General features: G+C 39.3%; 2 protein-coding genes and 1 long non-coding RNA gene across 4 annotated transcripts in view; 1 reads left to right on the forward strand and 2 right to left on the reverse strand.

The window, feature by feature from the left end:
* LOC125294633 (tripartite motif-containing protein 16-like) overlaps nucleotides 1–15,497 on the reverse strand; it is a 587,664-nt gene that overhangs the window by 60,150 nt on the left and 512,017 nt on the right. The gene's annotated exons all lie outside the window — the stretch shown is intronic.
* LOC125294631 (E3 ubiquitin-protein ligase TRIM16-like) overlaps nucleotides 4,673–15,497 on the forward strand; it is a 23,977-nt gene continuing 13,152 nt past the window's right edge. Inside the window, 7 exon segments of the mRNA XM_048243515.1 lie at nucleotides 4,673–5,353; nucleotides 6,136–6,231; nucleotides 6,571–6,804; nucleotides 7,250–7,421; nucleotides 7,530–7,562; nucleotides 7,724–7,783; nucleotides 8,577–8,633. Coding sequence (XP_048099472.1) covers nucleotides 4,769–5,353; nucleotides 6,136–6,231; nucleotides 6,571–6,804; nucleotides 7,250–7,421; nucleotides 7,530–7,562; nucleotides 7,724–7,783; nucleotides 8,577–8,633 — 1,237 coding nt within the window. The 5' untranslated portion in view covers nucleotides 4,673–4,768.
* On the reverse strand, nucleotides 12,262–12,851 carry LOC125294645. Its single transcript, XR_007193542.1, has 3 exons — nucleotides 12,773–12,851; nucleotides 12,448–12,523; nucleotides 12,262–12,330 (listed from the first exon to the last, which is right to left on the reverse strand). It is a non-coding gene; the product is annotated as an uncharacterized LOC125294645 (long non-coding RNA).

Raw genomic sequence — 15,497 nt, forward strand, 5'->3', positions numbered from 1 at the left:
ATAGCACATTTTAAACAAACACAAGGTTCCCAAAGTGCTGTACAGCAAGATAAGAAACACATTAAGACACCACAGAAGCACAATAATAGGATAAACTATTAAAATTAAAAAGAGATAAAAACTAACTAAAATAAAAGTAAAAAGACATAAAAAACTAAAATAAAAGTAAAAAGAGATAAAAACTAACTCAAATCCAATAAATAAAATAAAATAAAATAAATAAATATACTGCCCACATAACACATCTACATACCATCAACACACTACCTGGGGTTAAAGGCCAGAGAAAGATGTGAGTTTTAAGATGGGACTTAAAAGAGACAGTGAAGGGGCCTGTCTGATGTGAAGGGGCAAATTATTCCATAGTTTCGGAGCTGCAACGGCAAAAGCTCGTTCCCCTCTAGATTTTAGCCTGGCTCTGGGCTCTGTCAGGAGCAGCTGGTCTTGTTGACCTGAGAGCTGGGATAATATGTGTGGAGCAGCTCAGAAAGGTAATGTGGGGCAAGGCCATGCAAGGCTTTAAAAACAAATAAAAGAGTTTTAAAATTAATTCTAAAATGGACAGGCAACCAGTGGATTGAAGCTAAAATAGGTGAAATGTGCTCATACTTTCGTGTGCTAGTTAAAAGACGGGCAGCAGCATTTTGTACCAGTTGCAGACGAGCAATGGAGCCCCATAGAATAGCAGAATAGCAGTCCTGACATGAATCAGTCATGTAAATAAACATAATCAACTTTGTAATGGGCAGGAGTTGTAGTGAAGGCACATAGAACCAATGTGAGGGGTTGGATAGAGATTCCTCTATCTGCACACACACACACACACACTGGTATTCTCTTCAGGATGAATTATGTGATCATGTCCTTCTCCATGAGCATGTGTGAGATTATGAAGACGATAGATTAACAGTAAGGAAGGGCATGTCTGTTCCTTCACATTAGAACCGTGTTTTTCAGGTTACAGTCTGCAGGCAAAGTCTGGAGATTTTTCCACTACATTTGTTGTACCGTTATACAGTAACTTTCTAATAACCACTCAAAATATGATTACATCTTCCTCTTGTCTCTTGTAACACTGATGCCTTTAAACGGCGGGAACTTCATCAGCTATGTTAGTCCTCACACACTAAAATATATATGCTCATATTCTTTCCATCTCAGAGGTAACACAATACTGCAAAACTGAAACTGCTGTTTAGCTGAACATTTTCCATCACTGATACGTTTTCTTTTTTGTTTGTTTGTTTATTGTTTTAGTGTGCAAGTCTTAACCATGTTGAGTGTTGTTGAAATCCTCCCAGAATTATTTGAGTGACATGGCTGTTTTGCGAAAAGCCATTGTATGTAACAAAATATTTAATCTGCATTAATCCTAAAAGCAGCACCAAAATGAGATTCTTGAAATCCTTGTTTTCTTCCAAATTGTGCATTTTATTGGCCAGGATTTGAAACGCCTCACTTGCAATATTCAATTTCATCTTGTGAAGTGTTATGATGTCAGTCGTCAGTCTGTTTTCAGGTCACTTATGGAATTACAGTACATGTATGTATTAAAGCACAAATAAAGTACATTTTGCTACCTTGGGGCATTGCATGGTTGTCATGGAGACAAGTTGTCCTGGATCAGCTGCAGTCCATCTCCAGGGATGGCACTGGGGAGCCCACGGAGGAGCTGGAGATTGATGGCGTTTACAAACGGAAGTTCAGGAGGAGCGTGACGGAATTTACCACACCTCCTTCTTCATCTGCCAGGTAACTTATTCTGCAGTTAACCTGCCGAAGCAACAGCATTGGCTTAACTCTGCTCTAGTGTTAATTTCGTCAGACGAGACGAGAGGAAATATGTTAGTCAACAACCTTTTTTTTCATGACTAAGGCGAGGCGATGACGACAGCAGTAATGTCCTGAAACACTGACTAAGACTATCTTAAGATGCATTATTGTTGACGAAAAAAAGAGACTAAAATGTTTTGCATGAAATAAAAACTAAGATAAAATCTCTTCATTTTCGTCTACAAAATGAGAAGACGAATATCTAGCTGTTACGTTTTCAAAATATTCGAATGAGTTCATACGCAACAGCTTTTCCTGTAGGCTAGTCTACGTTGCTGTTGCTGCAACCCTGTGGCTGCAACACGAAACTACATGGAACAAGAACACTGGAGATTTCTGCCAGAGTTATATGCCACAATGCTACATACCCAGAAGTTGAAGCTTCTCTCATACAAATTAACATCCCCAGAATGTCCATACGAAAATGTTCATCATGTAATGTCAACTATTTAACTAGTTAGACTGATGATGCAAAGTTTGCTAGCAAGTAAGCTAATATGGAAAGTTAAGCTAGCAAGTTAGCTATGGCTAAGATGGAGAGTCTGTTTGGGGAATGTGTTGTGTTTGAAACATAATGATATCGCCATCTAGCGAGGTAAGGGAGTAAAACATTAATACTTTGGTCTCGACAGTGTTTCTCAAACTTTTTTCAGTTTCAGGACCACTTAACTAACCCTAGCTAAAAAAAAAAAAAGATTATACCTTCTTCAACAGTAGCCTATAATTAGTCTACACTATAGGCCTACTCACTGAACCACTTTGGTTTATTGTGTGGATTCATACTGTATGATTTAAACTGGCATATCTTACATAGACAGTGTTGCAGAACTGTTTTACATACAAGTTGGTTCAATATTGCAAACAACTCATCTATATTATATTTTACCACGTCTGCTCGCGGACCACTTGGGATAGCTTGCGGACCACCAGTGATTCCCGGACCACACTTTGAGAAACACTGGTCTACTAATATGACAGTGGTCCATTCAAATCTTTTTACATCTATGGTCAAATCCCAGCCGAAGCTATAACTGTAGCTCCGACTTACCTGTGCATGTAAACATACTGACTGACAAAAAATCAGAATGAGTAATTATAACAGACGAGTAGCCCTGTGGACACACAATATTGTTGGAAAATTGAGATGTGTGTGAAACACTATTTGACTCAAATGGTACTCTGCTCACAACCCACCACCTCCCCTCACTGCTCACAACCCACCACCTCCCCTCACGCCTCCAGTCCTCCTTAGGTGAGAATAAAGGGGTGTATGACTCTACAATATTGTGAATACATTATTATGACACAATAAAAAGGTCTGTGGTATAGATAGAAATAGAAGCACCATATAGTGCACTCTACCCTCAGACAGTAACTGTAAAAGGCTTATTTTAATGGGGTCTCTTCTGCACTGCCTGTTATTATTGTGTTGCATGATGGCTGGTATTCTGTCAGGAACCCTGAACTTAAAATAAACAAACTGCACAGGTGTGCCTGGGTGCAGATGCAAATAAACAAACTGCACAGGTATGTCTGGGTGCAGGTATAAATAAACAAACTGCACAGGTGTGTCTGGGTGCAGATACAAATAAACAATCTGCACAGGTGTGTCTGGCAGCAGATGCAAATGAACTTTGGCCTGGCGCTGTCCACTTAGTGCCTCTATCACACCTGAACGGCTCACTTTACCACCTGTACAGCAATGCACTTGCACCCCGTAATCACCAGGTCATATAACTGTCAAAAAACACCCAATGAACATCAAATAGCAAATATCAGGGAATTAGGTTTGAGTTTCAAAAACCAAATCTAAGTTCATCCAGTTTTCTCTTCTCCTCCATCAGACTCCTGTCACTTCACACTGTGTCCACACACAGCACACAGAACCCTCCATCTGTCTGTTATCTGTTTGGCTCTCTGGGGGAAATCAGCAGTTAGAAATACAAATGCTGATGATGCCCACGACTTCTCCAGACCACAACACTGCCACCTGTTGACATGACTGGGTATTACAGCACTGATGCTGTAATACCCAGTCGTGCTGACACACGTTCACAAGATAAGCAGTGGGGGGCTCATAGATATCAACAGACCAATCTAATAAAGAAATTATAGGAAAATAGAAAGAAGAAATGTATAATGGTTTTGTTGTTGTTGTTCTTTTATATAAATCTGCCAAATGTCTACTTGTCTTGGCCTTTTTGCTGTAATGGGCCATGCTGATGCTGAGTATTTTCTTTATGTGTCCGACTATATTCACACTTGAGGGAAATCATTTGTATTATACCTAACAGAAAATACTCAAGACACGAAACTAAATGAACACACTATTAAAATACACACATCATGAATATAACCTCAGTCTTGATTTATGCCTGGCTCCTACAGTAGGCTACAGCTTTTTTAACTCCTTGCTGTGCAGACTTTGAGGTACATAGTACAACATATCTCCACTAGATGGCAGCACCATCACAGCTGATCTCCAATTATGAATAGACGCTGCCCTGCGCCCGTCTGACCATGCATTTTGTCACTTCTGAATCGGTGGCTTTACATGAATGTGTCCCGAATTCCGATAGGCCTAACCTACTTTTTTTCCAATTATCTAGTGTGAGGGGAAAGTATTTTAAGAGTTTAATTTCCTTTCTTTTAATATTTGGGATGTTTTTCACTTTTCCTTATCCATGGGAAACTCACAATTAAAGCAATAAATTAGAGATGTAGGCTATACAGCTCATGTTAGTATTTTATAATAGGTCACATCATGTATGCAGCTTGTCATGTTATTAATTATTCATGATTAACAAAAGTGGGCTGGCACTTTACGTTCTGCACGCAACAAGGAAGCTGAACAACACTCAGAAGAAACGAAAGTGAAAGAAAGTTGTTACTCAGCAGCTTCTCGTAGGCTAGTGTTTGTTAGCACGTAAGGGAAATGGCAGAGGCGATTTCAAGTAACGAAGACATTTTAATGTGCTCGATTTGTTTGGATCTACTGAAGGATCCAGTGACTATTCTCTGTGGACACAATTACTGCACGGGCTGCATTAAGGGCTGCTGGGATCAGGAAGACCAGAAGGGAGTTTACAGCTGCCCACAATGCAGACAGACATTCGCTCCAAGACCCGTTTTAAACAAAAATAATGTTGTTGCAGAGCTTGTGGAACAACTAAGGAAGACCAGAGTGCACGCTGCCCCTCCTGCTCTATCTACTGCTGGACCTGGAGATGTGGAGTGTGATGTCTGCACTGGGAGAAAACTCAAAGCCGTGAAGTCCTGTTTGGAGTGTCTGGTGTCTTACTGTGAAATCCACTTCAAAGTTCACAATGATGCAAACCCGAGAAAACACTTAGTGGTTGATGCCACAGGCCAGCTACAGGAGAGGATCTGCTCGGAACATAAGAAAGTTTTAGAAATATTTTGTAGTACTGATCAGAGTTGTATCTGCTATCTGTGTATGATGGACGAACATAAAGGCCATGACACAGTCTCAGCTGCTGCTGAATGGAAAAACAAACAGGTGAGTACTGGAGCTACACTTGTGTCTTCATTTTATTTGAGAGGTCTGATACTAATGTGTTTGTATTTAACAAGAACATATTGTACTTCTTAAAGTTTACTGATTTTTTTGCAGACTCTTGTTCTCATTAGAGAACTCACAATCCAGGAAATCATTGGCAAGTGCAAAGTGCAAAATGTTGTATAACATTGACATGGCAACAATCTGAATCACAGGGGCTTCCGTGCCTTTGCTGTCGCAGCCCCCAAACTGTGGAACAGCATCCCTACCTCCATCAGATTTGCCCCTTCAGTTGACTCTTTTAAATCCCAGCTCAAAACATACCTTTTCTCTCTAGCGTTTCCCGATTCATCTTGACCGGAGCCCTGCTTGTACTGTTGTCTCTTCCGTGTATTTGTATGGTCTGCTTTATGATGTGTTTTTGTATGGCCTGCCTCTGTTTTATTTGTTATATGTTATATGTTTGCTTCCCATCGGTCTCTGTAAAGCACTTTGGTTGATGCAAGTCATGTTTAAACGTGCTATATAAATAAATCTGATTGATTGATTGATTGATTGATTGGCAGCATCAACCTGAATGTGATACGGCATAAAGGGTCCGATATACAGGTTCCGACCCAGCTTGATTTGTGTTTAATGCTTTAAACCAGTTCTCCAACTGAAAAGAGTTCATGTTGTTTATATTACTTGTTCATCAAGAAATAGCTATGGGCTATTTGTAATCATTGTTTTGATAAATAAATAGGAAGCATAGTTGAGTTTGTCTGTATTTCTATGAACAGAAGCAGTTGGGGCAGACCCAGAGGAGATTCCAGCAGAGAATCCAGGAGAGAGAGAAGGAGCTGCAGGAGCTGAGGAAGGCTGTGGAGACCCTCAAGGTGAGAAGGGACTAAGGAACTAGGAACTAAGCTGCAAAATCAATAACATTAATGCTTAATTCTCGGGGTCAAAATTGGCAGTACTGTAAAGAGTTCTAATTCTTGTGTCAAATTAAGCCTGTGATATAACTGCTGAGTTCTGGGGGATGAAAGAGTTAACATTAGCAGTATCACGTTCTAATTCCACCTTCTTGGGCCAGATTGTTGTGAGCCCAGTGAGTAACTGTGCCTCTGCTGCCATCTCTACAGCACTCAAAGAACCACTGACACCATGAAACACTTTCAGCTTCACCTCCCTCTGTGTGTCTCCTGCCCTCCTCTTTGTGTGTCTCCTAACAGAGCTCTGCACAGACAGCAGTGGAGGACAGTGAGAGGATCTTCACTGAGATGATCCGCTCCATTGAGAGAAGGCGCTCTGAGGTGACAGAGCTGATCAGAGCTCAGGAGAAGGCTGAGGTGAGTCGGGCTGAAGGACTCCTGAAGCAACTGGAGCAGGAGATTGCTGAGCTGAAGAGGAGAGATGCTGAGCTGGAGCAGCTTTCACACACAGAGGATCACATCCATTTCCTCAAGGTACATTTGATCTGCCCTCCTGAAACTGAACATAAATGTAAAGAATAAGACAAAATATTGAGTTGATAGCTTTCTGTGAAATATATGACATATGTCCAAACATCAACATTGTGGAATAAAACTCTGTATGTGAGCTGTATGATGTTTGATGAGGTAACATATAGATTGTATTGCTTTACATGCAGTATGTACAGTATTTATCTAACATGTACACACACTTAAACACACTAATGCATAATTACACACACACACTAAACCAACTGATGAACTTCATTATGTCTGCAGCATTTGGGGAAACAGCCCTGACTGAATATTCAGGTGGCCTGTCTCTTCTTGTGTGTTTCTCTCTGCAGAATGTTGTCAGTCACTGGTGCTCCTTGCAGTACAGTTCCAACCAGCATGACCTTCATAATAAACTGTTCAACTCTTATATTTTTCTCCGTAGAATATTCCATCCTTCAGAGATTCTCCTTGCTCTAAAGACTTACCCAGCATAACCTTCAGCCAAAGTTTCTCTTTTGAGGCTGTGAAGGAATCTGTCTCTGCAGTGAAGGTGCAGCTGGAGGAGAAACTGGATGGCATCTTCAAGCAGGAAGTAGCCAAGATATCTTCAGCAGGTTGGACAAATATCTAGAATGGGCACAATTATGAACTTTTACAACACACTGTTATATTCAAACAGTTTTGGATTAATTTCACTCTGTGTGTTCTGTGTCTCTCAACAGTGGCACAAATCAAGATCATCCAGTCTTTAGAATGTAAGTCTGTCATTAAGTTGCATTACATTTCTGCTGAAATAAAAAAAGTAGATGTTAAAAACAAAATTTAATAATGGATGCACACAAGATAATATGCAACGCAAGATGTGCGTTTGTTTGTTTTGTTGATCCTGGGTGAATGAGTGTCTCTGTGTTGGTTGATACTGATCCTGAACTCCCAGTCAGAAGAACAAACAGTAAGGAGGTGCTGCCACCAGCCAGTAAGTCTTTACTCACTGATTCTAACAGCCTCCAAGTCTCTACATTTGGGGTCAAGCAACGGAATGATGGTCTCACTGAATCTTTTCATCTTTAAAACATTCTTTCAGATATCAAACCTATAAAGGCATGGGGGTTGTGGCTGGGCCCCAGAGTTAAGATCTTTACATTTATCAATAACAACAAACAAAAGCAGAAGCTGAGATCAGAGATGGAGTTAGAATTCAGCTTTAACAAACAGTAACCTTATCATTTACTCCAAACCACTAGATTACACCAATTACTTCTGCAGTTGTCTTGTGATAATGAACTGATTGTGGTGGGTTAGAACTGAAGGTCCTCTAAACATGTCCCTACCCTGCTAATGAAGATGAGGGACTCTAAACATGCCCCTACCCTCCTAATGAAGATGAGGGCCTTTAAACATGCCCCTACCCTGCTAATGAAGATGAGGGCCTCTAAACATGCCCCTACCCTCCTAATGAAGATGAGGGCCTCTAAACATGCCCCTACCCTCCTAATGAAGATGAGGGCCTCTAAACATGCCCCTACCCTCCTAATGAAGATGAGGGCCTCTAAACATGCCCCTACCCTCCTAATGAAGATGAGGGACTCATCAGTGGGAGGTTGGAGGCCTTTAAGATTTAAGTAGCTGGGGACTCATAATGCCACATAACATTCTTTATACAATCTCTACTGATTTGATTTGAAAATGAATATGCCGTCATCATTATATATTCTCTTTATACTGCAAAATCTAAGTTTTTGGTAGTAAAGTGACATGTTCTGTTTCAGTGTCTGATGTCCAGGCTGCTTGTCCTGAACCAGTGACCAGAGAGGAGCTCTTGCAGTGTAAGTTGGACACACACATGCACAACTCCAAAGGTCTCTAACCAACACACACACACACACACACACACACACAGTAACATTAAATACACACACACACACACCAGGGATGGAAATTAAATATTTTTTCTACCTGCCACTGTGGCTGGTGGATTCCAAAATCTACCAGCCACTCAACTTTTTTTTACCAGCCACTAGAGAAACGGCATGAAAATGTGATATCATGATTATAGTAGGCTACCCAAAATGATCACGGTAATCGGCATTATTGCAATATGACTAAAATGTGCTGAGTTTTGCCCTAAACCTGCCCTCCAAGCACAGTAGCAACAAAACTAAAGGTCAACAGAACCACATTCATATGCTATAGTGTCTTGTCATAAAAGTGGTGTGGCTCCTTTAAGACTCCGTTTGTGTGAGTTCTGGAGCATCCTATAATCCAACTCTCCAACTTGATCTAACTATAGTGTACATCATCTGATTTAAATATTTACAGGTATCAAGGCTATATTTAACATTTAGCATTTATTTTCTATTTGGCCCGTAATGAAATCATGCACTTAACAATTTAAGCACAGCTCAGCTTTACGAAACGTAATATGCATGCTTAGCATTTTGTGAAACTACATTGGAAAAACTCTGGTTGTACAGTTATCTAGGCGATATTGTTAACATTTATTTTGTATTTGGCCTTATCATATATGACAAAAGCCCAGCGTTGGAGACCGTGTAGACATTTGCTTCAATTTCAAACCCGGATTACTCGCGAACGGCTATAACTTGTTTAAGGGAATGTTTTACACCTTTGCATTCGGTAAGTTCTGCTGTTTATTCTGATACGGTTTGTAATTTCTTTGAATGAAAAGTTTGTGAGATATTCCATCACGACGAATGGGTGTGGAGATGTCCGTCTGTCTGCCTCAGGTCTAAATAGCAGCGCGTCGCGGGCCGGATTAAATAGGCCTACGGGCCAATTCAAAAGAGAACTATTTACGTGAGAATATTAGCCTGTGAAGATATAACGCAGATCCACAGATCTCACTAGATTTATGTCTATGCAGTCATCCTGAAATAATCTAGCAGTGGCACATGAAAGCATAGTGACAGTTTCTTAATGGTAGTGAAGTGAAAGTGAAGCGCTGCACCAGTGCCTATAGGCTATGCTGCGGTGGCGGCTCACTACGAGTTGTAGAACTTCAAATCAGCGCGATTTACCCTTATAGGCTGGTAACGTTAGGCTACATGATCCCTACAGACACTTTCTTATTTTTAACCGTCAATAAGTATAAAAATTAGACCGGATCTGACTATTTGTGGTACGCTAGCTCTACCCGCCACAGTGGCTGGTAAGTTGACCAAATTCACCCGCCAGCGCACAAAACTATACTAGCCTATTTGGCGGGGGGCGGGTGGTTAATTTCCATCCCTGACACACACACACACACACACACACACACACACACACACACACACACACAGTAACATTACAGTTTTTTTCAATCGCTAACAAGCACTTACCCATACTTCAGATACTTTTTCTAAACTCTTAACACAGACTCACACCTACAAAACACAATTGGCTAAATGGATAATTTTCTTCTCAAAAACACATTTTGTTGAATATATACTAACACATCTTTCTCTGCACACACTAACACTAACACACCCAGTTCAGCACATTTTTTCCACAAAAATAAGTCACGCTGAAAGGCATATATGATTCTAACTGTCTCACTGAATTGCATTATGCACACTCAATTCTCACTGGTATCTGCTAGACAACAAGTACCAAAACATGATTAGTTCATAGATTTCACATGTAAAATACATTTTATACAACCCACCCCCATCTTGCCTGTTCATAATTCTGAATTGTGTGCATGTGTGCTTGTACATGTTTATATTTATGTGTGTGTGTGTGTGTGTGTGTGTGTGTGTGTGTGTGTGTGTGTGTGTGTGTGTGTGTGTGTGTGTGCGTGCATGTGCTTGTGTGTGTGCCTGCGTATGTCCCTGTATGTGTGCATGTGCATGCATGCGTACATATGTCTACTGTGTGAGTATGCGTCATACGTACTTACTGTGAATGTATGTGTGTGCGTGTGTATCTGTTTATGCACATGTGTGCATATGGAATGGGTTAACATGACCCCTGGAGGCAAACATACGCAAACACAACTCTGTTGGTGTACGGTCACTAAATGTACACATAGATTATTTTATTGTATGGCCCTCCATGATATTCACAGAAAACTGTCTCCGGCCACCTACAGCCAGTTGGTGTACAGTAACATAAATTAATTTATTGTGTGGCCCCCCATGAACGGAATTCCACGAAACTTGGCGTGCATTCGGAGGGTGTCATAATGATCCTACACTGAATCAGGGAATATTCATAGTGATATATTTCCTGATATGTGTAATATCAGGAAATATATTGGTTGATATGCTCCTGATATTTTAGTGACAATTGCCATATCAGGAGCATATCAAAAGTCCTGAATGGGACTGCGACGACATGCAAGATATCCAGACTTCATATTCTCACCTGATATGATCCATGTTTCAAGTATTAGCTACTTATATGACCCGGACACCTTCTTGTTCTTGTTCCCATATATACCCTGATATGTCAAACATGGGACTACGCATATACAGCCATATACTGCCAGACACAGCTAATTTTGCAGTCATTTATGTGTATGCCTTTATTTGCTTTTCGATAGGCTTTATGCCTTTATTTTTAAAATGAATCATGTGATTTATATATGGTGATTTATGTAATGGTTTTAAATGTGAGATAGTACATAACCATCACTGAGCTTATTGTGCATCTTTAACTTAAATAATATTTCACATTAATTTGACATACACTTAGTTACATTATTTACTTACACCTGCTAAATCCCAATGACTTATTTTACTTTACCATGAAAAATTCATATACTGTACGACAGGCAATAAAATTTGTTACATGGCCTTTATTGTATTTATCAATCAATATTCAAATCAACATGGCTTTCTTCGCCTGCAGTAGGGGGCTTACGCAGTGACACTCAGCCCCTCTCAATGACCTGCCTCGAGTGAGAACAGAGACTTCTGCTTGACCACAGTGGTTTAAACAGTCCATGGTCTGGGCGGGCAACGTCTTTTAAAACATTTTGGGCCCTTGTCCATTACTCTTCTGGTATTTAGGGAGAGGTGCTCTGGCAGTAAAAAGTCAGGTGTCTGTAAAAGAGAAAGAAAGTATATGTTACAATTGACCCTGTCCGTGAATATAATTAACTCAGCTTGTGTGACAAATAAAAGCAAACCCACAATAGCAGCCTAGACGCCAGGTGCAATAGTTAGAAGTAATGGAGATATGTATTACAGTTGTGCCTCATAAGTTTACATAACCTTAGCATACACATACATTTAAAAATCATCTGATCTTAATGCCTTAATAAAAAAAATGAGAAAATCCAACCTTTAAGGAACACTTATTTATTTACGATACATTATTCATTCACAAAGAAAATTGCTGTCCTTAAAGGTTGGATTTTTCCTAATTTTTTAATTAAGGCATTAAGATCAATTTCCAAAAGTATCATACCTAATTGCAACACTCAGAAGCTCAGTCTGCTAAGCTGCACATAGATCCTCCCCCATCTGACGTGCAGTGCCAGCCTCTGACTCCAGGCTGGGACTTGCTGGATGGCACCTAAAAAAATAAAACCGAATTGCTATACATTATGGTATTGTTGATTAATATAAAAAATCAAACATTAAAAAAATAAGTTGGTAAGTCAATCAGGTGTTCAAACAAAATGATAATTACCTTATGAAGGCACCCTTGCCACCATCACCATCAATGTTAATTATTGATATCAGTTTATTTGTGAGGGTTTCAGTTTCTGTAAATAGAAAATAAGATTTAACTAAATTATGATTATGCTCAGTTTAGCATATATTCAACACATTATTTACATTACCACCAACATAATGGTAAACATGGCTAAACTTCAAAATTCAAGACTATTATTAAAAAAAGCGACAATAATGATGATTAGTTCCTGTATTAATGCATTACATTGCACATTTGTCAAACAAATTAGAGTGTGCACAGTGACATAGCCCTCATTCAAAAACACACAAACACTTACAGCATGTTGAGGGCAGCAGCCATGGCTTCCAGACATAGTCAAGTAGCATGTAGTAGTAGCAGGACAGACCGACTTTTGCCCTGGTCTGTTGATGGAGCCCACTACAGTCATAACAACAAACAGACACATGAAAAAAGGGGATAAACTAAACACAGCAACAGACACGAATACATGCACACACATTATAATGTTATTTGCTATTCTACGTGTGTGTGTCTGTCTGTCTGTCTCTACCTGGTGAGTGAACTCTCTTGCGGGATTGAAACTTCTTTTGTATGGAAGTGGCACACATTTGGAAAATTCCAGAATGCACTCAGTGTTCTCAGGGAAGCAGTCCTCACAACTCACTGCCTGCAAACAGAGAACAGAGGGAAATTAAGATGAATAAATTGCAAAATAAACACACATAGCATTGAAAAGACTATCACTGAAGCACTAATGCCCTCACATGCATCTTAAATAAACACATGCCTTGGCACAAGTCAGGTACAGTACAACCAAATAAGGGCTATGAAATGAAGAACATTTTGCTTAATGCTACCCATACATCAGAAACCTTTGACAAGATTTGGCTTTCAAGCTTTACTCAAAAGACTACAATCTTTCAATAATCTTACCCAAATCTGGTCAAGTCTTCTGGTTTAAGGATGGCTTAATATAACACTATCGTTACCCTTCACAAACTAAAAAGATCCCTTCACTTGTCGGCATCATATTGAGGTAAGTCAACCCTGTTCACGTTAGCCTGCATAGTTATTAGCAGCCACTATAAATGTAGCTTCTAGAAGTTATAGCTAGGTTAGCTAACCTACTCGTGCCTGATAGCCTTGGCCATTTCATTCAAACTAAAACTTTACATCCATAACGAAATCTCAGACAGACTTATTGTTGAATATGATATTAGTACCATTCCAGATATTCCACACAATAGTAAAGTTAGTTATTGGAAAAGTTAACATTAACAGCTGGCGTATGAAGCTAACATTAACACTAACTAACAGCTAGATGATGTTACCTCAAGCTAGCAAACGTTAGCTGATTCTAACATGACGGTTAACAAACGGTTTTGGTTAACATTAATGCTAAAAACAGTATTTTCCTAATTAATTCCAGTTTTCAATTGGCATACAAAAGTACTGTAGTTCTTACCTTGGATATTATGACGGCAGAGTTTGTACAGCTTGCAGTCAGATGCATGACAGAAAAGTGACGGTTGAAGTCACCACCAGGCTACCAGTGGCAAGGAGTTCGTTGAAAAGTCAGTCAGGGGTGGGGGATGGGTATGCTGTGTGTGCGCATGGGCTTATCGAGAGGCAAAGCATAATAAATTGTGGAAATTATTAGGCCTGCATATTTTAGTTACATTAAAATGACTACCAAACTGATTTTGTAGAAGTGTTAAAACATAGTAGCCAAGCTGGCTATTACTACTATTCTGATTATTAACATTATTGGTTTCTCATTGATAGTTTGACGTCAATTTCATTTGAAGCCTTGTTCCTTAATTAAATCAACATTGGTTTATCAGTCACCCACGTTTTATAGACAAGTTACAACATGATTGATCCATTGTTACGTTGGCCCACAATGAAGCTTGTAATGTTAAAATAGTATGAAATTATAGATGCTCAACTTTAACAAGTTTAATAAGCCTTTCTTATGTGTTATGGTTTGTAGCATATAGTATGTATTTATTTTCATTATAGGCTATTGATTGAATTGTTGTTTATTATTGCTATTCTTCTTAATGTATGCCTACTTCAAATTGTTTAGGCTACTGTTAAATTTAACTTTGTATTGTTGTTATGTGGCAACTCCAGCTGAACCAAATTCGTTTTGGCAGACAGCATTGGGGACAATGGGAAAGCAGATAATTTAAAATGTGGACTTTATTCCTCCAACAGATCTCATGCATATTATACATAAAAAGTAGGCTATACCTACAGACTATAGCAACTATAAAATCTCAAAGATATCATTGAAATTGAACCATAGCCAAAATAATTAGGTAAGTAGGCTAGCCTTGACCTGAAAAAGGTAGTCTTTACACTGTAAATAGTCTATTTTTGAATGTCCCAAATTAGATAGAAATCAAGCGGCAAATAGCCTATCAGTGATGTTTTATGGTACCTTTTTAATTAGGGCATGTGTGACTTAATTAGGCAGATCTTGGGCCTAGGCTATCTACTATGATAGCCTAAGCCTATCCAAGGGTGGAGACCCACCCAAAGATATCCAGAAATGGTGTGTGTGACTTGTGATTTGGGTATGCATACCCTGATATCTCATTGGCATATCAGAGTCAAAATAAATCAATATTTTCACTGATTCTTAAAAACTCAGGATATGATCAAAGATGCTCCTGATATGCTGCATGTCATAAAAATATCCGGTCAGTATATCCCTGATTCAGAGCCTTTTCACCCAGTGTTTGACTATGTTAGGTCACAGTTAGATCACAGATACCTGCGATTACAACACCTCATTTTTACTTTTTTGTTTTTAACTAGGTGGTGCTATACATGAAATGAGTGGTTATGGAATGGGTTGGCATGCCCCATAACCTTCTAACACTGTTCGGTCAAAAATGACCGATTTACACATTCCCTGTACCATAAATATGCCATTTTTCACCAGATTGCCTTAAAATCTTATGATATCCTTCACAAAAGGCTTTTGAACACATAGAATTTATTTTGACTACTTTCTTTGAATTTTGAGTGAT

Source organism: Alosa alosa, chromosome 5 (genome assembly GCF_017589495.1).
Source record: "Alosa alosa isolate M-15738 ecotype Scorff River chromosome 5, AALO_Geno_1.1, whole genome shotgun sequence".
Classification (NCBI taxonomy): Eukaryota; Metazoa; Chordata; class Actinopteri; order Clupeiformes; family Clupeidae; genus Alosa; species Alosa alosa.